This window comes from Colletotrichum scovillei (assembly GCF_011075155.1).
Source record: "Colletotrichum scovillei strain TJNH1 chromosome Unknown Contig00002, whole genome shotgun sequence".
Classification (NCBI taxonomy): Eukaryota; Fungi; Ascomycota; class Sordariomycetes; order Glomerellales; family Glomerellaceae; genus Colletotrichum; species Colletotrichum scovillei.
The window spans coordinates 4,204,192-4,224,906 of record NW_023336260.1 but is presented as its reverse complement, the minus strand read 5'-3'; the positions used below and the strand labels follow the sequence as shown (position 1 = coordinate 4,224,906).

Sequence of the window (20,715 nt, the reverse complement as noted above, 5' to 3'; positions counted from 1 at the left end):
CAATCACATCTAACCCTAACCCTAACCCTAACCCTACGTAATTAGTAGTATTAATATATAAAACTTAATAAGAGAGCTAAATAGACTTAAGAGTATTAATATTATAAACGACCCTAATACTATTATAACTACTTATATAGTAATATATTCTACCTATAGCGAGGTCCGGTTTATAATAAATATAATTATTATTACTTTTATATTTTTAAAACTAATAGCGAGAAATTTATTTATTTAAAAAAATATACTTACTTATATATATAACCGCTAGCCGTTTATATTAAAAAGCCTAAGAATAGTTTATAACTATAAAATAAACTTTAATAAATATTTTGATTAATTTTATTATAAGCTTTAATATAAGCCGCGATATATAAACGAACTACTATAATTATATTTACGTAACTATTTTTATAAATTAGCTCTTATAAAACCTAAATATACTCCGGTTTATATTTTTAATTTCTAAAGTTTTACTTAGAATAGTTTATTAATTACGTATTACTAAGACTAGATTATCTATATTTTAAATATAAGTATTAAATATATTAGTTTAAATTTAGTTTATCCCGACTATTAAATAATATTCGAAATTAAGAATTCGTTAAATACTAATATAACGCAAAAAAATATAAAAATAAATAATATTATATAATAGCTACTATTATTAAGACTTATATTAGGAGTTTTAATAATAGAGTTACGAGTTTTAAAACGTACTATAGCTCTTTTTAAATTAGTTTAAGAGTAAAATTATTAAGCTAGTTTTTAAATAACGTTAATAAATTTCGCTAGCGATTTAATAGTCCGGGTAATTAAAAGATCCTAATTTTAATATAATATATTTTTATATAAGTATTATATAAAAAGACCTCGATTATATATAACTACTTATATAGTTTATAAAAATTACCTTATTTTAGTTATTTACCGTAATAAGATAAAAGAAAAAGCTATATTTCTAATAGTTAATCTAAATACCGTAACATTAATTATGTTAATTTTTATATTAGTTAAGTTAACTTATTATTTAATAAGATTATATAAATACCGTAGTATAGTAATACTTTAGTTTATAATAAATAGTATATTATTAAGTTAACGAGGCTAATTATAGCAGGATATAAATAAATTAATAAACTCTTAGTCCGTAATTTATTAATAAAAATAGTAATATATTATAGCGGTTTTTAGTAGAGTAAATAATAATATTTTTAAAAATAATTATTAGCTTAGAAAAGAAAAAGAGTAAGGGAATAATTATACTTAATTTATATTACTCTTTCTAAAATTTATATAACTAAAATATTTAAATTATATTATAATAGGTCGTTATATAATAAGTTTTAATAAGAGAGAAATAGAAAACTAAAATAAGGAAATAAGGAGTAAAAAGTAAAAAAATATAGGGAGCGCCTTTACGTAAATAGTATAAAGTTATAAGAAATAAAAATATTATAAAATATTTATTATTATTTAAGCCTCTACCCTCGAGTTTAACTTAAAATATTACTAAAACGATATCCGGGTTACGTTTTATATTATTTTAAATAGCGTATATAACTATTATATAGAGCTTATTAAACTTATTTACTTCGGTTTTTAGATATATAGTATTTAAATTAGTTATTAAATATAATATTATTAGTCCGATCTTTAGCAAACTAAGAGTATATTCTTAGCTAATTAGTTTTATTTTTAAATTATAGTTTAGGACTTTTTAGAGAAATACTTAGTTTTTATAAACTTAGTAAGTACGATATTATAGTAATTAATATTAATATATATTTTATAACGTAGCTATTTAATTATATAACTAGCTAAGAAAAGATTTTTATTAATTATTTAAAAATAGCCGCGTTTAAGCTCGTTAATAATAATAACGGCCTCGGGGTTTTAAAAAATAATATTTTTATAATTATTATTAAAAATTTTAGGCTTTTTAGAGCGACCTAGGCTTATTTCTTAACGTTTATTAGCTTTAAGTAAGTTATTTTTAATTACGAACGGGTTATTAAAACGGCTTAGGGTTACCTTACTAAGCCCTTTTTACGTACTAGGGGCTAAGCCTAGCCCCGTACTCTAATTACTATAGAGTTTAATTCCTTTATAATTAAAAAAATAACTTCGTATTTTTAATACGTTAACGTTTAATAAAGTATTTAGGTTAAAAATATTAGGATTATTAACGTTAAGTATAGGATAAAACGAATACGTTTATTAACTATATTTTTATAAATATAATAACTCCGTTTTATTTAGGTTTAAAAAAATTACGTACCTCTTTAATATATTATTATTATAAAAATACCTAAGGATATTTAATCTAGTTAGTAAGGTTATAATAAGCTATAATATATATATAATACTTATTAACGATATCTTAGAACTTATTATTTTTAATAATTTTAAAATTAGTAATTTTAATATTAAGGGTATTTTATAAATTAAAATCTAAGTTATTTAAAATAAAATAAGAAAGTAGAGCTATACTTATTTTTAAAGTAATAAATAAAAATAAAGCTATAGTAGTATTAAAAATAGGATCTTTAGTATTTAAAAAAAAAAAGCTAGGGTTCTAATAAATATAGTTATAACTTAGAGCGTTTATACTTATCTATTTATTAAATCTTTTTATTATATAAATAGATAAGATTCTAAATAATAAAAATTTATAAAAGTTAAGGCTTTATATAGCTTAATAGCCTTAACTATAAGTAAATCTCTTTATATTATAGTATTCTATTATTCTTCTTTTTTAAATAACTTATATATATTTTTATTTATAAATAATAATATATAATAGTAGAGCGTAGCTAGGTATCGTTTTAAATATCTTCGTATCTAAGCCGGTCCTTAAAAAGTATATAAACTTTATAAAATATAACTAATAATAAAAAGAGCTAATTAAATACTTTATTTTAAAGATAGCCTCTCTCCTAGCTCCTAAATACGAACTACTAATATTATTCTTATTTATTAATTATAATAATCTAAAGAATAAACCGTACTATAATCCTTTCTTTAAATACGTTTTTTTATCCTAAAAAAATTTTTTACGTTTTATTTTCTAAATTATTATATTTTTAATATAAATATTATAGCCGTTTTTTAAAATTGGGATATGTTAAATAATAATTATATTACGGGTTATACTTACGATCCTTAAATAAAATATAATTTATATTTTTATTTTTAAGTTAATAAATAATAACTTATAGATCTTTATAAGCTAGTTTATTTTTATTTTAATTATATTAATTAGTTTAAGGATATTCTTTTTTTAAATCTCCTTTTATATTACTTTTTATATTAATAAGTAAGTTATAGGCTTAATAATATATTTTTATAAAAGAAGTATTTTTATACTCTTATTAAAACGTATAGTATTATTTAATAAAATATAATATTAATATTTATAAACCTCCTTTTTAGGGCCTATTTTATATTATAACTAATTAGAACGAGTTATTATTAAGGATAATAATAGGGTTCTATTAAAACCTAGGGTATTAATTTTATATATATATTTATTAAAATATAAAAAGCTAAAATAAGCTAAATAAGAGTAGTTAATTATAAAAAGACTAATTAATCGTATTAATTATAAAGTAAAATAAGAAGAACTAATAAAAGTATTAAGTTTTATATAACTATTATACCTTATTTATATTAAAAAAATAAAGGGTATAAATTACTTACTTTTCTAAAAAAATTTAGAAATATTCTTAAGAAATCGATTAAGATAATAGAGCAAAGTACGTTTAGTATACTTTTAAGAATACTTTCTATACTTTTTATTAAGAATATAGGATTTTTAAGTATAATATTAAGTATATTTTAAAAATTAAATAATATCTTAGTAAAGAAGTCTATTTTAGATAATATAAAGTTTTAAAAGACGTTCTAACTTAGGAAGAGGATATAGTAATAATTAAAAAAATAAGATTTTATTAAAGATAAGGTATTATATATAGTAAAAGTGAATACGTTTTAAATAGCTTAATTAAAATAATTTATAATTAAAAACGGGGATATTTTATAATTTATACTACTTATATTATTAGCTTTTTTAAATAATATCTCCTCCGTTTTAAATAATCATAACTTAAAAAGAATAAAAAGTACTAAATATCTAGATATAATTCTAAAATTAATAAACTACCGTACTATTTAAGTATTTAAATTATAATACTAGCTTTTTATTCTATAATTTTATTTTATATTTTATACTATTTATTTTTAAAACTTTATAGCCTTTAACTATAAGTAGCTAAGTAGTAATAAGGCGCAAATTTAATTTTAATCTTAAAATAGTATTTAGGTTAGGTATAATTCTCGTTATATTAATTATAAAGGTAAGTAATACTATATAAATATTATATAAAATTAATAAATTTATAATAATAACGATACTATAATTAACGATATTATAATTAACGATACGTTAATTAATAATAATTTATAAATAGCTTTACTATTTACTATTTATATATTTATAATAATATAATTACTAAAATCTATATTTACGTAGCGCGTTTATTATAATATAAACCTCGTTATTATTTCAATTTAAAAAATAATAATACTTTTTATATATCTTAATACCTATACAATAATAAAAATAATAATAAAAGATACTTATAATTATTGTTTATTAAAGAATTTTAGATATTTTTATTTTTATAAATAGTAATCTTTTTATATATTTAGAAAAATTCGTATTCTATTCTTAGCTAGATCTTAAAATTAAGTTGCGTTATATTAAAAACGGGTTACTAAAAATAAATTGTTTATAATAAAATAAGAGTATAATTTAACTAACCTCGTTATATTTAAATAAAGGTTTAAAAAGATATTTTATTTAAAACTATTATTTATATATAGCTATAAGTTTAGCTAAATCGTTTTTAAAAATAATTACTTAGTAACGTATAGTTAGTTATTAGCTAAGTATAATTTTTAAAAATAAAATTAAGTTTAAAATAAGTTAAGTCTAATAAAAGATTTTTAATTATCGAAAGATAATTAAAAAAATAAGTTTTAAATAATATTATATAGCTACTGTAATAAGAATCCTTAAAATTATTAAATATTTAATTTTAATAAATCTTTCGGCTACTAAGTAATAACTAAAAGAATTAATAAATTTACTACTAATCTTTAAGTTAATACCTAGTAACTAAAAAATTAATAAATTTTATATAATTTTTTTAACTACTAAGTAATAACTAAAAAATTAATAAATTTATTACTAATTTTAAGTTAATACCTAGCGACTAAAAGAATTAATAGATTTATTACTAATTTTAGGTTATTATTTAGTAACTAAAAGAATTAATAGATTTACTAGTAATCTTTAGGTTTTACCTAGTAACTAAAAGAATTAACGGATTTACTAATAATCTTTAAATTATTACTTAGTAACTAAAAGAATTAGTAAATTTTATATAATTCTTTTAGCTACTAGGTAATAACTAAAAAATTAATAAATTTATTACTAATTTTTAGGTTAATACCTAGTGATTAAAAGAATTAACAGATTTACTAATAATTTTTAAGTTATTACTTAGTAACTAAAAGAATTAATAAATTTTATATAATTCTTTTAGTCGCTAAGTAATAACTAAAAAAATTTATTACTAATTTTTAAGTTAATACCTAGCGACTAAAAAATTAATAGATTTATTACTAATTTTTAAGTTATTACTTAGTAACTAAAAGAATTAATAAATTTTATATAATTCTTTTGCCGCTAAATAATAACTAAAAAATTAATAAATTTATTATTAATCTTTAGGTTAATACCTAGTAACTAAAAGAATTAATAGATTTATTATTAATTTTTAGGTTATTACTTAATAACTAAAAGAATTAACGGATTTATTATTAATCTTTAGGTTAGTACTTAGTAACTAAAAGAATTAATAAATTTATTACTAATTTTTAGGTTATTACTTAATAACTAAAAAATTAATAGATTTATTATAATTCTTTAGTTACTTTATTATAATTTAATTATTTAAATAAAATAAAATATAAGTTTTATTAATAAAGTATTATATAACTACCATAATAAGGTAAGTTTTTATATTTAAAAATATTTTTTAAAAAAGTTTTTATATATATAAAGAAACTATAGTTTTAATTATAAAATTATAGAGTTTTAAAAAAAAGTTTTAAAATAGAAAAATATATTAGTCTTTTTCTTTTAAAAAAAAAAAAGAAATAAAATTTCAAATATTTATTTAAAGAAATTGCTTTTTGAAAAAATAAAAGTTGGTTTTAAATTCCTTAAACCTAAATAGATTTTACCTACTTAATAACTTTTTATTTATAATAAGTCTTAGTTTATATCTTTTTAAATCCCTTATTCTTAACTACTTAATATTTTTAGTATTAAGTTCGGCTATATACTAAACTATTATTAACTTTATAATATCCTTTTTACTACTATTACCTAAACTAAGTCCTATCTTAGTCTTATTATTATTAATAATTTAGTATTATACGTACTTCTCGTATATTTATATTTATAACCGGATTATTATTAATTTTAGCTTAGTTATTATATACTTAGCTTCTTATTAATAGTATATAATATTATTTTTATTATAATAAAATAATAATATATAAAGTAATTATACCCTTACAAAACGTTAAACTATTTAATAACTAAGCTATTATTATTAAGTAGAATATTAACTTTTAAATTAATTAGATTTAAATAGCTATAATAATCCTTAATATTTTAAAAACCTCTCTTTTAGTTAATACTTATAATAAAAGTATAACTTAATACCGCTACTAAGTTAAATAACTACTTTATATTTTTAATAAATAAGTATATAATACTTCTTATTAATTTTAATAAAGCTATTTATAATAATTTAATACCGCTTTTACTTTTTAATAATAAATAAGTAGTATAAAATAATCTTTTATTTATTATTTTTAATTATTTTATTAATACCCCTTTTTATAATTTAATTTTAATAACTACTTATATAACTCTAACCCTAAGTCTTTAATTAATAAAAGTACTAACTAATTATAGTACTAACTTAACTTTAACTAATATTATTTTAAAGCTCAGATTATATTTTATAGTTTATATAGCCGTTTCTACTTAAATCGCCTCTAAATAATACTTAAAGTATTATTACGAAAGTAATACGGGAAGTTATTACCAGATTTAAACTTTTAGGGTAAAACTTATTCTCCTTTAGACTTAGTAATTAAATAGGAATTATTACGCTATTACAGAGCGAGAGGTTAGTTATCTCTCATCATAGCTTTAAAATATAAACATCAATCGACTTCAAATAAGCTTTATTTACTTTATAATAAATATAAGAGGGATAAGTCGGTATATACGTTTATAGCGTAGGTACTTAGATATAGTACACTACGAGGCCTTTACCTAGCTCTCTAAATAAAAGCCGTTATATAAGTAATAAAGTAAGTTGGGGAAGTTATGCTTAATATTGCCTCTTTAAACCCCGCCCTTCGTTAGTTATTATGAGATACGGATAGTGCTTATAGCGATACTTCTTCTCTCTAAACAAGATTTAATTCCTAGCCCGACTTATCCTAAGAGATTTTGAACGCAACGTCTGCCTGTTTTATTAGACGGGAGGAATTGAATTAACCTATTAGTATGCCTAATTACTGCCCACCAGTTTCAAGTGTGAGGGGCTTCTGTAATCTCTACCTATCAAAGAACCTCGTCATCGACTCCGCGGGCATCTTCTCAAAGTTCTTGACTTGGATCATGCGTCCGACCGGGTACCTGATGCCGCTCTTGGAACTGTACGGCGGAACGGTCTCCAGATTTTCAAATGAGTTGATTTCAAGGTGTCTAAAGCCTCGATGGCCCTCCTTAGGCTGGAATCCGCCCACGCCCTTGCCCCTAAGCTGCTCAAACACCTGACGGCCACCGGTGCGGGTTGACTGTGCTGACCTAAGAATAATGCGGATGGAGAAGGCACTGTTCGGGCCCGACATGGTAGCATACGCCGGCTCAATGTAGACCTGTGCTCAGATGTCATTACTCCGGTTGGACAGGTAAAGCGGCGTCTGAAGACCGGCGGCTGCGCGACCTATGTCTAGCTGACGGACGGATTCAAGCTGTATAGGGTTAGACTCGTTAGTGGCGGCATTGATGAGGGTCTTGACGCGCTGAAGATGGTGGTGCGTGAGGACTGGCGTGACTTTGAGCTGGACGGCAATGGAGAAGATAGAAGTGTTGACGTGAAGGTTGAAGTGAACCGTAACTTCCCCGTCCTACTCCAAGGTGTCTGTGATGAATTTCACGCACTGGTTTCTTTCGCACGGAAAGGAAAGTCGTTTATAAAAAAGGCGTACCCTCTTGGCGGCAGCTTCAGTAGTGGCGTTAATGTGAGTAAAGATATTACTTGCGATATCTATTGGAATTTCTTCAGTGGTGCGACCAAGCCGGGCTTGAGGAGTAGATGTTTGAAGGCGTCGTTGTAGGATGCGAGCCCTTGTTTGCTTAAAGGATTCCCTGGAGGTCGATATTTGCATAACGATGAAGGGAGTTGCCGATACTGGGGGAGGAAGATTGCTCCCGAAATGGGGTCTAGAACGCCCTGTTATCTTATTAGCCTCGTTGACGGTGCCGTCACGATTAGTGTCTGCTTAAAGAATAGGTTGTTGAGAGATGGCGGTTCTGAAATAGAGGATGGCTAGTGTAATAATTGTAACTTTTGTCGAAAGAAGTATCTTAATTCTTTTGATATTTAGTCCTAGTTTGAAAGAGTGAGCTTGAGAAACGGCTGTGAGTTTGTTTTTAAGTATGTTCTAGAGATTGGCCGTGTTAAATGGTTGATTTTTGTTTTACTATCCTTAATATGAATATTATTTGGAACGCTATTAAGAGCTTTGTAGACCTTCCTACCTTGGTTATTAACGATCTGGCTCCCGCGGGCGAGATATTTTGGTTGAGTATATATATTACGCGATGATGACTATCCCCGTTGATTAATTATATTATTTTTAACATATAGTTACCATAATTGACGAACCTCCCCCATATGTCACGCCCCGATCAAACATTGGCATGGCTTTGTTCTTGTCAAGAGCAGAGAACAAGTTTGGGATCCGAGTGGCAGAAATACCTCTTCCAAAGTGAATGTCTTATCACTCAGGGCGACAAAGCTTCATTTTGTTAAGCCAAGATAGGAAACCCATTATGGCCAAGAGATTTTGCCCTAGGGCCGCTGTCAAACCAGCTTGCTCGTTTCCTCAGTAATGGATGTTACTTTCCCTCCACATCAGGCATCTCTAGAAATTCCTAACTAAATGCGCGCACTACAAGTCATCCTCTTGTGGTGACATACGGCATCTGCGGACACACAGTGGCTTTGCCATAGACAGCTCGCTACAGAAACCTGGACGCAGAGTACAGCGTTAAAACTTGATGTTGATTTCTAAGATAATCCAGCTGTTACATGATTGAAATAGGCAAATTTAGGTCTTGAACAAACAGTCAAGACGAATACCAGTGGAAAAGTAAGGTCCAATAATGGGGATAAAGTCAGCCACAAAAGCAGACACAGACTGGGCCTTAGAACAACCACCGGTACCAAGAGCCTGGGAAGAGATTCTGGCCTGGTACGCATCAGCACGAAGCGACCCGTCACGGTTATAGACATTCATGCGGATGATGCTAGGAAGCCAGGTGCCCCATTTGAGACCAGTGCACTCCATGCCCGACAACGGACAGTCCTTGTTGTATGGGCAAGGCTTGCCTGATCTTCCTCCACATGCCGAGTCGGCTTTGTTTGGCGTTCCCTCCTGCCAGGTGAAACCATAGCAGCCGTTATACACGGTATAACCGTTGTGCTTGCCAATGGCGTTGGCTGTCTCCCACATGGAGTGGATCAGGGCGTCGCGCATCGACCAGCCGCTGAGACGGCCTACGGCTCCCCACTGGCCGTCGAGAGTGAATCTGGTGGTCACGCCGCCGTTCCCACCGTATGGGCTGTTACAGAACTTGCTCCATGCGTTGCGAGTGATGTCTGAGAGACCGCCCCTGTCATCGCTGGAGTCGTACATGCGCGTCCAGAGCATGTAGAAGGTGTCGACATCACCGACGTTGACGAGGTTGTCGGTGTACATGCCGTGGACCTGGTAGATCCAACTGTCTCTGGCCTCGAGGGCCTCGGTTTCATTATGAACAGAAGCGGCGGCGGCTTCCTGACGGGCAGCTTCTGCTTTGACGGCTTGGAGCCAGTGCTCACCGTCAGAGTCGTGGATCTTGGCGAAACCTTTGGGCGGTTGGAGCTCTTTTGATGGCCGAGCTTCGGTTGGTATGGAGAAGGCAAGGGGAAAGCTTGCAAGGAGGGCAAGCCCAGCTGAAATGAACTTCATGATCAAATAGTTTAAAGGCTTGAAACTTCGAATCAGTGAGGCTGGGATGAGACTATTGGAGAGTTCGTGGAACTCAGTCATCTATAAGTCAAACCCCCCACTTCCCGGCACCCCCCTGTTTCTGGCACCCACAAAAACGCGAAAATCCACCACAACGCAATGCCCACCCCCAACCTCCTTTTATCACAACATTTTCAAATGGGCTCATTTTTGCACATACCTTCTTCTATATCTAATGCCTCAATATACCGAAGATCAGCTTCGTCAGGCTCTCGAGGACATCTCAAACGGCAAGAGTCAAAGAGCCTCATTGGAGTATGGGATACCACGATCAACCCTCAACTACGTCTCCAAGGTGGTCAGACTAGGAAAGTGGCTTTTGCTGACTGGCAGAGGCTGTCTCCTGACCAGGAGAGTGGCTGGCACAATGGGTTCGCATTCAGGCTTCGCTGGGCCTCGCACCGCACCAACAGGTGAAGGAATTCGCAGAGCGAGTTCTGGCTGCTGCTGGGGATACCAAACCATTAGGAAAAGGCTGGATCTATGCCTTCGTGAGAAGGAACCCTATCATTAAGGTTCAGAGAGTCGTTCCATCGATTCTAGACGCGTTAATGGGGCATCTACTGAGGTCATTAGGAACTGGTTTAAGTTCCTTGCTATCCCTGAGATCAAGGACATCAAACCAGCCAACAGATATAATATGGATGAGACTGGCATCCTCGAGGGTCAGGGAGCTAATGGGTTAGTGCTGGGCATGGCTGAGACGACGTCTGTTCGCAAGAAACAACCTGGGTCGAGGGCATGGGTCTCTATCATTGAGTGTATCTCAGCCTTGGGTAGGGCACTTCGTCCTCTTATCATTTTCAAGGGAAGACGGTCCAACAACAGTGGTTTCCATTACATCTGGTTCCATACGATGGGTGGGAGTTTACAGCAACAGATAATGGCTGGACTACAGACTTAACTGCCATTGAATGGTTAGAGAAGGTGTTTATCCCACAGACTATGCCCGAGGCTGAGGGCGAGGCTCGACTGTTGATTGTGGATGGGCATGGGAGTCATACGACGACAGACTTCATGTGGAATTGCTATATTAACAATATCCATTTACTGTTCTTACCACCTCCTCTCATGTCCTCCAGCCACTTGACCAGTCTGTCTTCAGCCCTGTTAAGTCAGCCTATCGGAAGGAGCTCGGTTACTTGTCTCAATGGAACGACTCTACCATTATAGGTAAAAGGAACTTCCTGGACTGTTACCAGAAGGCTCGACTTGCTGGTCTATCAGTCTCGAACATCAGAAGTGGTTGGAAGTGGACTGGTCTACACCCTGTAGCGATGGTTAAGCCCCTGATGAACCCTATGGTATTACCTGAGCCTTCTGCTAAGCCCACCACACCAAACCAACCAGTCGGGGCAAAAAGCGATGCCATAATGGTCAACAAACTACCCCTGTTGAGCCATGGGATTCTGCTTCCTCTGCAGTGGTCTGGTCGACACCCAGGAAGCTGGCAGAGCTCAGCGGTCAACTGCACTTATACACCCAACTCGACAATGATACCAGCACTCAACGGCTGCTGTTCAGGAAGGTGAAAAAGGCTTCAGAGCAGGCCTGGCAACTGGCAGCTGCCCAGCAGCAGCTGGCTCACCTGAGGGCTCAAGTTACCAACGCTGCAGTTAGGAAGAGGAAGACTGTTCAGATCGATCCCAACACGAAGTTTGCGAACATCAGGGATATCCATCGGGCTCAAATCGAAGCGGGTGAAAAGGAGGTTATTACGGCTGAATCCAGCGACTCTGAATGCCCTAGTGAGGCTGGCAGTTGTATTGTAGTGGGTGTGGTTGAGGATCAATAGTTAATAGTAATGAGGAGGTTGGGTTGTGATCCCATCGTTTTTGTGGGTGCCAGAAACAGGGGGGTGCCAGGAAGTGGGGGGTTTGACTTATATATACGAAGTACTGATCTGTACCACAACCCGTCTCTCACACGACAGTATCACCAGTCTTCTGCGTATCCTATGACAAACAACTTCTCTATGATAAGCATCATTCATCCTATCACCAGGCCAAGCTATCCTGATCATGTGCCTGACCTAACTAAGAAGCTGGATGGAGATCATCGTCAAATGTTGTGCCAAAGAGATAACATGACTTTACGAGCCACCCTGGAAAGGAGAGCATTTACACGAGTACACGGACCAGAGAGTTTTTTTTTTGGTGAAGAAAGAGAAAAAACATCCCCTCAGCGAGTCAGCACCCACTATATGTTATCAAAGCTCGCAGCCCCAATTTCAAAATGTTCCCACAACTCAGGTTCCAACGTCGACTAGTCGCTGCATATCTTTTTGTGTTGTCTATAAGGTTCACGCCTTTTGTGGAGCTGGTAGATAGAGGCACGATGAGCCAATCATAATTACGAACTGTCTTTTTAAACTTTAGGTCATCTTACTATTTCGTCTGTCGAGGGATCCATCATTCAATTCGATAAAACATTCTAGAACTGGCAGGGTTCGGCTGTGCCTCAGCGGCTTGGCCAATATCGCGGTGCGGAGGCCTTCGACAGTCGAGATGAACTAAGCCTTTTGAGAGGCGCTGAAATTAAACAATGGCTAGACGAGATGAGGTCCCATGATAAGCTAGCGGGATGACGATCTGGGCTTAAACAGGCGAAGTTCTGTGGTGGAGAGTTTATGATACTGAACAACTGTTGATATAATAAATTCTTCAAACAGAAATGATCTGGGCCTGCCCTCCAGTCTGGGAATTGATACTCAACTCTTTTCTACACACTATGATGCGATCCTCAACACTCCTATCACTCGTTGCTCTTGCTGCTCCGACACAAGGCATCAAACTCCTTGGAACAGAGTTCACTGTCTTGATATCTTCAAGGCCGGCGCTTATCTTGTTCACAGCGGACGGTTGCAAGGAATGTGACAGAGTGCAAGGAGTCCTTGACAGGGTGTCTCCAACGCTTACCAAGACTGCTATTGCTTCTGTCAATTGCAATGAGGAGCCGATTGTGTGCGATGACTCTGAGGTCTTCACTGTTCCCACATTGAAGTTCACAACCGGCAACAAGGAGTTGATTACCTACAAAGAAGCTTTAGACGCGTCATCGTGAGTTTTTTCGAATTCTCTAACATGGCTTGTGGATCACTGATCATCATTGCAGGGTTGTAAAGTATATTGAACGGCAATCAGGTTCTCCAGTTACGGAGCTTACCGAAAAGAACCTTCTCCATTTCGCGCGTTCATCTCGAGTCACAGTTGTTGCCTTTTTTGGTTCGCATCATCAACCTGAGCTCAAGACCTTTCACGCTGTTGCTACTAAGTGGCGAGCGCATTACAGTTTTGGTAATCTTCATAGCCCAGAGAAAGACGGGAAGGGCCCTTCCATCGCCGTCTATACCCAAGAGGAAGAGGATCCAGTTTATTATCGCGGGCCTTTTACCGTCGCAGCTATCGAGGCATATTTACAGGATGCAACCCAGCCGCTCATTCGCGAATACGATCCCATCCTTCATGAAGAAGCAACAAAGGTGGGTCCTTCTTCGCTTAATGTTTGATAGGGACTAACCGTTCAAGGACGAGAAACCACTGGCCCAAGTATTCTTCAGCAAGCGGGATGATCGGGCTGAGATTGTCAAGTCACTGGCTTCGCTTGCAAAGAAGTACAAAGATCAACTCACGTTCGTGACGGTGTTTGCGCCAGATTACCCCAAAAGATGTGAGCAAATGCATATTAGCAAGGACATCAAGCGTGGGTTCTCCATTGCAAATCAACAGGGGAGAGCATATCCTATGTCTGAAAAGGTGTTCAACGCCAACAGGGTCGCTAAACATGTTGCTGCTTACCTGGCTGGTTCATTGGTGCCTACCATCAAGTCAGAACCAGTGCCTGGAGCCTCGACAACGCACCAATTCTTGACAACGCTAGTTGGCAGTACCTTCGACGACCTAGCTTATGACAAGTCCAAAGATGTCTTAGTTGAGTTCTACGTGCCGTGGTGTCAATACTGTACTGAGTAAGTTGATCATATCTGTGTGCTATCGAATGCAGAACTTACAAGCCAAACAGTCTGCGTACTCCAATGAATGAGCTTGGTTTCAAATACACCGAGTTTGGGCTGTCGGACAAAGTCGCGCTGGCAAGTATTGATGTCGACGCGAACGATGTGCCAATCGAGATAGATTCATATCCATCAATCAGGCTATATCGCGCCGGTTCAAACGACATTGTATCTTTCGCGGGCAACTTTACTCAAATGTTGACAGTCGAGCAGCTGGATGCTTTTGTTTCACAGAGTGGAAGTCATAGGGTCAGTGTATTCAGTCAGAGCGAAGCCCATGACGAGCTGTAGTCTCCAGATCAAGGATCGTATCGAGCAGCTCATACGCACAATGTTTACATGATCTCTCACTCGCAAACTTTTCGATTCTGGATCTGAATTTGGCCCCCTTGCGGCTGACCATCGGTTGCGTGATGCTGTAAAACTTGTACCATGGCGATCAGCGGAGTGGTTGGGCGGGCCGCACCACGGGTCCTTCAGTGGAGGGTGTTTCACCATCTTTCCCACAAGCGTAATCAGATGAATGCTTGCTGCATAGCTCCAATGAATCTAAAAACTCTATTCACTTCGTCTTGTCCTTGGGGTCTTTGACGTGATCTTGGAAACCTAAGGCTTAGAGGACCCAGAGTGTCCTGGGTCCGCGCAGGTTGCGGTCGACGTGGCTTGCATCCCGAGCACCATCTTGCTCATGCCTCTAGTAAAGTTGCAGTCCCTTTTCTTTTCAACTGCTCGGCGAAACCAATGCTTTTCGGTGCTGTGAACACCCACGCAAATAACTAACTCCAAGGATCGAATGATTTCCGCAACGACCATTCCTGATTTCCAGATACGGAACCCATCAATCTCTTTGAAAACCTCCCCATCGCTCAAACCCCCCCGTATCTAGGTCAAACAGATCGAGCATTCGTCCAACACTATGCTCGACGAGATCGTCCACCGTCGCCGGGCGTTGGTAAAACGCGGGCACCGGCGGAAAGATAACGACTCCGTTCCGTGCCAGAGAGAGCATGTTGTCGAGGTGAATTCCGCTCAGGGGACACTCCCGTGCGGCGAGTACAAGCGTTCGGCGCTCTTTAATCACCACGTCAGCCGCGCGGGCGACAAGCGAGTCGCATAACCCCGCGCGTATTGCAGCAAGCGTTCGCATACTACAAGGCACCACGATCATACCGTCTACTCGGAACGACCCGCTTGCGATTGGGGCGGACATGTCGCTGTTGTTGTGAACGTGATCCGCGAGGGCGCGGACGGCCGCCGGGGTGTAGTCTGTCTCGTGCTTGAGGGTGCTTTCAGCCCACTTGGTCATGATGAGGTGCGTCTCGACATTGAGTCGTCGGAGGGCGATGAGGGTCTTGATTCCAAGGATAGCTCCAGTTGCGCCTGTGAGAGCGACGATAATGCGTTTTCGTTGTGAGGTATTCATGCTTTCTATCGTCATTCTGTATGGCTACGTTTGCGATGGGAAGAGGCAGTGTAAGAACCACTCAAAAAGATGTGTTTGCACAGGGGCATGACATCCAACTTTTACAGCCAAGATTGTCTAGAGCTAAAGTCACCAGATTTGATGTTTTGTCTTTTGAACCTGAAACAACTGGTTTAGGGCTTAGAGCCATCTACCGCGAAGATATTCACAGTAAGTGTTCCAAGGTCCATAAGACACGGAGAACCGAACGCGCGAATCTTCAACAGCATCGGCGGTCACGTATAGTTCCGCTCCGCGCCGGGGCCGACATTGTCTTAAAGACGTAATAGTAACGTAAAAACGACGACTAGGCCTCTGAATTAGTGGAGAAAAAATGGAAATAGTGGCGGATATAAGACGCGGCTGTGCTGTAAATGCTACGGGGTTTGTTCGATCTATTGTAAATCGGCGGAGGCATCATGTCTGACGCCGGAGATGTTGTGGATCTCGCGACGGATGACCTTCCGGTCGACGCTACGGGAGTTGAGCCGATTCTTACGCGATAAACTCGGTCGACGAAAAATTTAGACAATGTGTGTTTACCCTAAGGACCTAGTTCGGCCTCTGCAATCACGAATTGACCTCTACATTGGGACTCGGCGTTATGTGAAGCTCAAAGTACATTTGAGCCCCATTAACATACTATACACTCAACCTAAGCCATTTCTACCGGCGCTCTAAATGGCCCGTGTTTTCTATGACCAGGAAGTTTCCAGAGTGCATGTGGGCATTGTTCAAACGGCGACTTATAAATGCCCTCGGGCAACGTGTGATTGAAGAATCAAAAATGTCGTTCAACTCGACACCTCATCTCCTCAACCATCATTTCCTACTTGAATCCAAATAAATGGCAATGGACTCAAAGGCTGAGAACACCAAATCATCCGCGGCCAGCTTCCGCGCCTTTATCGAAGAGTTGGCCGAAGAGAACGACCTGCTAAGCATCACAAAAGAGGTCGATCCTCATCTGGAGCTAGCAGCCATCACACGAAAGGTCTACGAAACCAGAGACAAGGCCCCTCTCTTTCAATGCGTCAAGGGTCGCACCGAAAATGGTCTCTTTCGTGTTCTTGGTGCGCCGGTCGGAGCGAGCAAGCTTCCTGGCAAGCGTTTCATCCGCATCGCGAAGTCATTGGGGCTACCGTCTACATCGAGTGGACGAGACATCATCGAAGCAATCAACCAAGCAAGAAGGCTCCTGCCCATCCCCCCAGTCGAGTTCGAAACTGGCTCCGTAAAAGAATTCAACATCGCCGGAGAAGATATTGACCTCGAAAGCCTTCCAATCCCCATGCTACATGAGGCTGATGGTGGTCGTTATCTTCAGACCTTTGGCATGTTCATTGTGCAGAGCCCCGACGGGGCGTGGGTCAACTGGTCCATTACCCGCGGCATGGTCAATGGGAAACGGACGATGGTCTGCCCGACAATGTCCGCGCAAGACATTGGTCGTATCCGCAATACGTGGCTAGAAAAGGGCGAGGACATGCCCTTTGCCCTGTGTTTCGGGGTACCGCCTGCCGCCATCATAGTGAGCGGGATGCCCATTCCGAAGGGTGTGAATGAGAGCGGTTTTGTAGGCGCCCTGATCGGCAAGCCAGTGGAGGTCACCAAGTGTGAGACTAGCGAGATTCGGATCCCCCGCGATGCCGAATTGGTTCTTGAGGGTCTTGTCTCCGCGACGGAGACGGCGAACGAGGGGCCTTTTGTCGAGTATCATGGTCATGCCTTTCAAGGAGTGCCTAAACCTGCCCCTGTCTTCCGAGTTGATGCCATCACATACCGAAAGGATCCCATTTTGCCAATCTGCGTCACGGGACGGGCGACAGAGGAGAGCGAAACAGTGTGGGCTCTGACTCAGGCGGCCGAGGTGCTCAACATTTGCCAAGCCGCCGGCCTTCCCATCAAGATGGTCTGGAGCCCGTTTGAATCTCACTGCCTCTGGTTCGCTCTACAGGTAGACTGGGCCGCGCTTCGTGCCCTGAGGACCGATATGGAGGAATTTTGTACAAAGGTAGGCACAATCGTCTTCGCCTCGAAGCCAGGCTTCTACATCCCTAAAGTGTACCTGGTCGGAGAGGACATCGACCCAACTGATCTTAACGACGTGATCTGGGCCGAAGCCACCAGGTGCCAGCCTAAGGTGAACGAATTTTTCTTCGACGAGTATGGGAATATCCCGTTGATTCCATATGTCGGTCGGGGACTCAGGAAGGGGAGAAATCATTTCAAGGTTGTACGATGTTGCATGTTCCCTGAAGAGTTCACAGAAGCTAAAGAGAATTGGAAATCGGCGTCTTTCCGAGGTTCTTACCCCCAAGATATCCAGGATAAGGTCGACAGCCGGTGGAAATCCTATGGGTTTTAATTCTTCTCGAATGCTGAGATTAAATCATGTCGGAGTGGCCTCGTTGAAGGATTATTCAGTCAAGAGAAAAGTTGATGCATGATTCCATTTTCTGCCTTTAATTTGATTACTGAGTGCCCGCTTTTTGCTGGATAATGATAACCTCACTTCTCTATCCGCTTCCTTGCACAAACCTAAAATGATAGACTGTTTGATGCAAGTCTCCAGCTTGATGCTAGCGAGGTGCTTAGGACAAACTAATAGCCACTTAATTCATTGACTGGCTATGGATAGATCTAATACTATAGATGTAAAAGGAATGAAGCGGCAAGACATTGAACGAGTGAAAGTAAGAAAAGAACCCTGTGCATGTATTCCACTAGCGGCTTTTGGCCACCCATACCAACCGTCCAGCACTTTGAGCTAGGTATAGAGACATACCAAGAGTCACCACTAAGAGCGTCCCGGTAGTCCAACCAAACAAGCAGTACCTTGAAGAAATTGGAGGCAACTCGTCATTGTAAGGCGTCGTATGGGGTCTTTCCGGTGCAGGGAGCTTCTCGATATGTGGACCAGCAAGAGACTGCTTGAGAACCTCCCTGAAGAAGAGGTCATCCCCGAGCCAGGGCAAAACGTAATGTATAATAAGCCCTGAAAACGGCGGCTGTTGGCAGAGGAATGCGCCATCCCGACGACCCTTCTTCATCATGCTGGAGGCCCGTTCATATCGAATTGCGCATACTTCACTCAGCGCCTTTTCGATGAATTCGAGTTGGAGGTCTGGAGACGTTGGAATCTCGTTACGCGTGAGGGCGTTGACAAGATTCGCTGCCGCCTCAATCGCACCGTTTCCTCCTTGAGCTGAGATCGGATGGACCTAGATGGTATTATTAGCACAACTATCCACTTTTGTAGTATATGTAGTCCTGGGTCCATGGTTTACGGTCGTACCTTGGTTGCCGCATCACCGATAATAAGAATCCTCTGGAAATGCCATCGCCTGAAGACATGTTCCTCTAATGGGACCAATGTAGACTTGATGCGGTTGTCGTAGAGATCCCCGAACGTCAGTTCTTCTGTGATGTGATCTTCTCGGTGTTGTGTCGACAGGAGCAACTCATCCTCCTTAGAGAATTTAGGAATGTCTTTTCCGAATTTTGTCTCTCCTAATTCGTGGAACAGGAACCAATACACCCGGTTTCCCGGTGCGGATATAACCAAGTATAGATGGCCTCGGAAAAAGGTGCTCTGCTGAGTGGCACCAGGCGGGAAGTTTACTGGTTGTCTAGAAATTCCGAAGATGCACTTCATACTCGATTGTGCAACTATGCATAACTGTTAGTACCTCTCTCTTCGCCAATACAAGTAGGTACGTCAGTGCAACGTTAGGGGAATCCATAGATACTTACTTGATCTCTCTTCTTGGGGAAATGCAATTGGATCAGAGACACTAGCTATCCGCCACATCTCTTCCCGTACCTTACTATGAACTCCATCACCGCCAACCAGGATATCGCCGGTATGTGTCGATCCATCTTCCGTCGTGATCACAACTCCTGTAGAGCTGGTTTCCACGTGGACGACGCGCTTGTTCGTGAGGACTTTGTCCTTTTGTTTCAAGTTGTCGTACAGGATTTGAAGTAACATTTGTCTATCTACCCACAAAGACGCGTATCCGGCGCTTTGTTGGTTAGTGTCATGGACATAAACTCTTCAAAGAATTCAACTGACTGTTTCTCCATTCTTTCTGACATTGTAGGTCCGGGCGTTGAGGAGATGGGTTTCCCATTCGCATCGCGGAAGGTCACCCTGTGATAGTAGTTTCCAGCAGCCTCTCGGAGTCGCTCATAGCAGCCTAATTGATCCAGAATGCGCAGGCCGTTAGGAAGTAAGCCGATGCTAGCTCCAACTTGGGGCGCAATTTCAGAATACGCTTCGAGAATCGTGTAATCGATGTCGAATCTCTCTAGCATATTGGCAAGAGAAAGGCCAGCGACACTGCCTCCTACAATGATGATTTTGATACCCATGGCGTTGGATAGGAGCAATAGAGCATGAAAGAAGTACCGGAGAACATGGAAGAACAAAAGGTCGACTTGGACAGCAAATATAGGTTTCCTGTGATCTCTTTCGCTTAGAGTAGCTCTACCTTGTTCCATGTCTCTTGCAGATGGCGACATTTCGGATCTTGGCAAATTCCGCCGCCGGCGGTTCGGTATCACGGAATCTTGACCTTGTATCCCCCGTTATCCACTGGTCACAGAGCCTAGCATGTAGCAGCTCGTATCGCTAGTTCTCCAATTAACTTGGCTCATCGCCATCTCCTTGACCCAGTATCTCCACAGCAACATTTTAGATGTCATTATAAGGACACCGGGAGGAGCCGAAACTCCGATCTTTAGGACGAACCGGGAGTGGCCGACAAGTTAGTGCACAATA

General features: G+C 37.8%; 5 protein-coding genes across 5 annotated transcripts; 2 read left to right on the top strand and 3 right to left on the bottom strand.

Annotated features, from left to right (window-relative positions):
- Positions 1–9,432: 9,432 nt before the first annotated feature.
- On the bottom strand, positions 9,433–10,395 carry HER10_EVM0012587 (uncharacterized protein; the record flags this gene model as incomplete). The annotated part of the gene is made up of 2 exons (XM_035481980.1): positions 9,433–9,466; positions 9,584–10,395. The coding sequence occupies 2 exons, from the start codon at positions 10,393–10,395 to the stop codon at positions 9,433–9,435; spliced, it is 846 nt and encodes a 281-aa protein (XP_035337802.1).
- Positions 10,396–13,185: 2,790 nt separating this feature from the next.
- HER10_EVM0000020 (uncharacterized protein) lies at positions 13,186–14,426 on the top strand (the record flags this gene model as incomplete). The annotated part of the gene is made up of 2 exons (XM_035469818.1): positions 13,186–13,514; positions 14,015–14,426. 2 exons carry the CDS (start codon positions 13,186–13,188, stop codon positions 14,424–14,426), a joined length of 741 nt encoding a protein of 246 aa, XP_035336768.1.
- Positions 14,427–15,305: 879 nt separating this feature from the next.
- Positions 15,306–15,905, bottom strand: HER10_EVM0013365 (uncharacterized protein; the record flags this gene model as incomplete). Its single annotated transcript, XM_035482726.1, has 1 exon — positions 15,306–15,905. One exon carries the CDS (start codon positions 15,903–15,905, stop codon positions 15,306–15,308), a length of 600 nt encoding a protein of 199 aa, XP_035337866.1.
- Positions 15,906–16,782: 877 nt separating this feature from the next.
- Positions 16,783–18,297, top strand: HER10_EVM0009940 (uncharacterized protein; the record flags this gene model as incomplete). Its single annotated transcript, XM_035479411.1, has 1 exon — positions 16,783–18,297. The coding sequence occupies one exon, from the start codon at positions 16,783–16,785 to the stop codon at positions 18,295–18,297; it is 1,515 nt and encodes a 504-aa protein (XP_035337585.1).
- Positions 18,298–18,655: 358 nt separating this feature from the next.
- Positions 18,656–20,306, bottom strand: HER10_EVM0000426 (FAD binding domain-containing protein; the record flags this gene model as incomplete). Its single annotated transcript, XM_035470209.1, has 4 exons — positions 18,656–19,153; positions 19,228–19,601; positions 19,686–19,957; positions 20,008–20,306. The coding sequence occupies 4 exons, from the start codon at positions 20,304–20,306 to the stop codon at positions 18,656–18,658; spliced, it is 1,443 nt and encodes a 480-aa protein (XP_035336804.1).
- Positions 20,307–20,715: the final 409 nt, after the last annotated feature.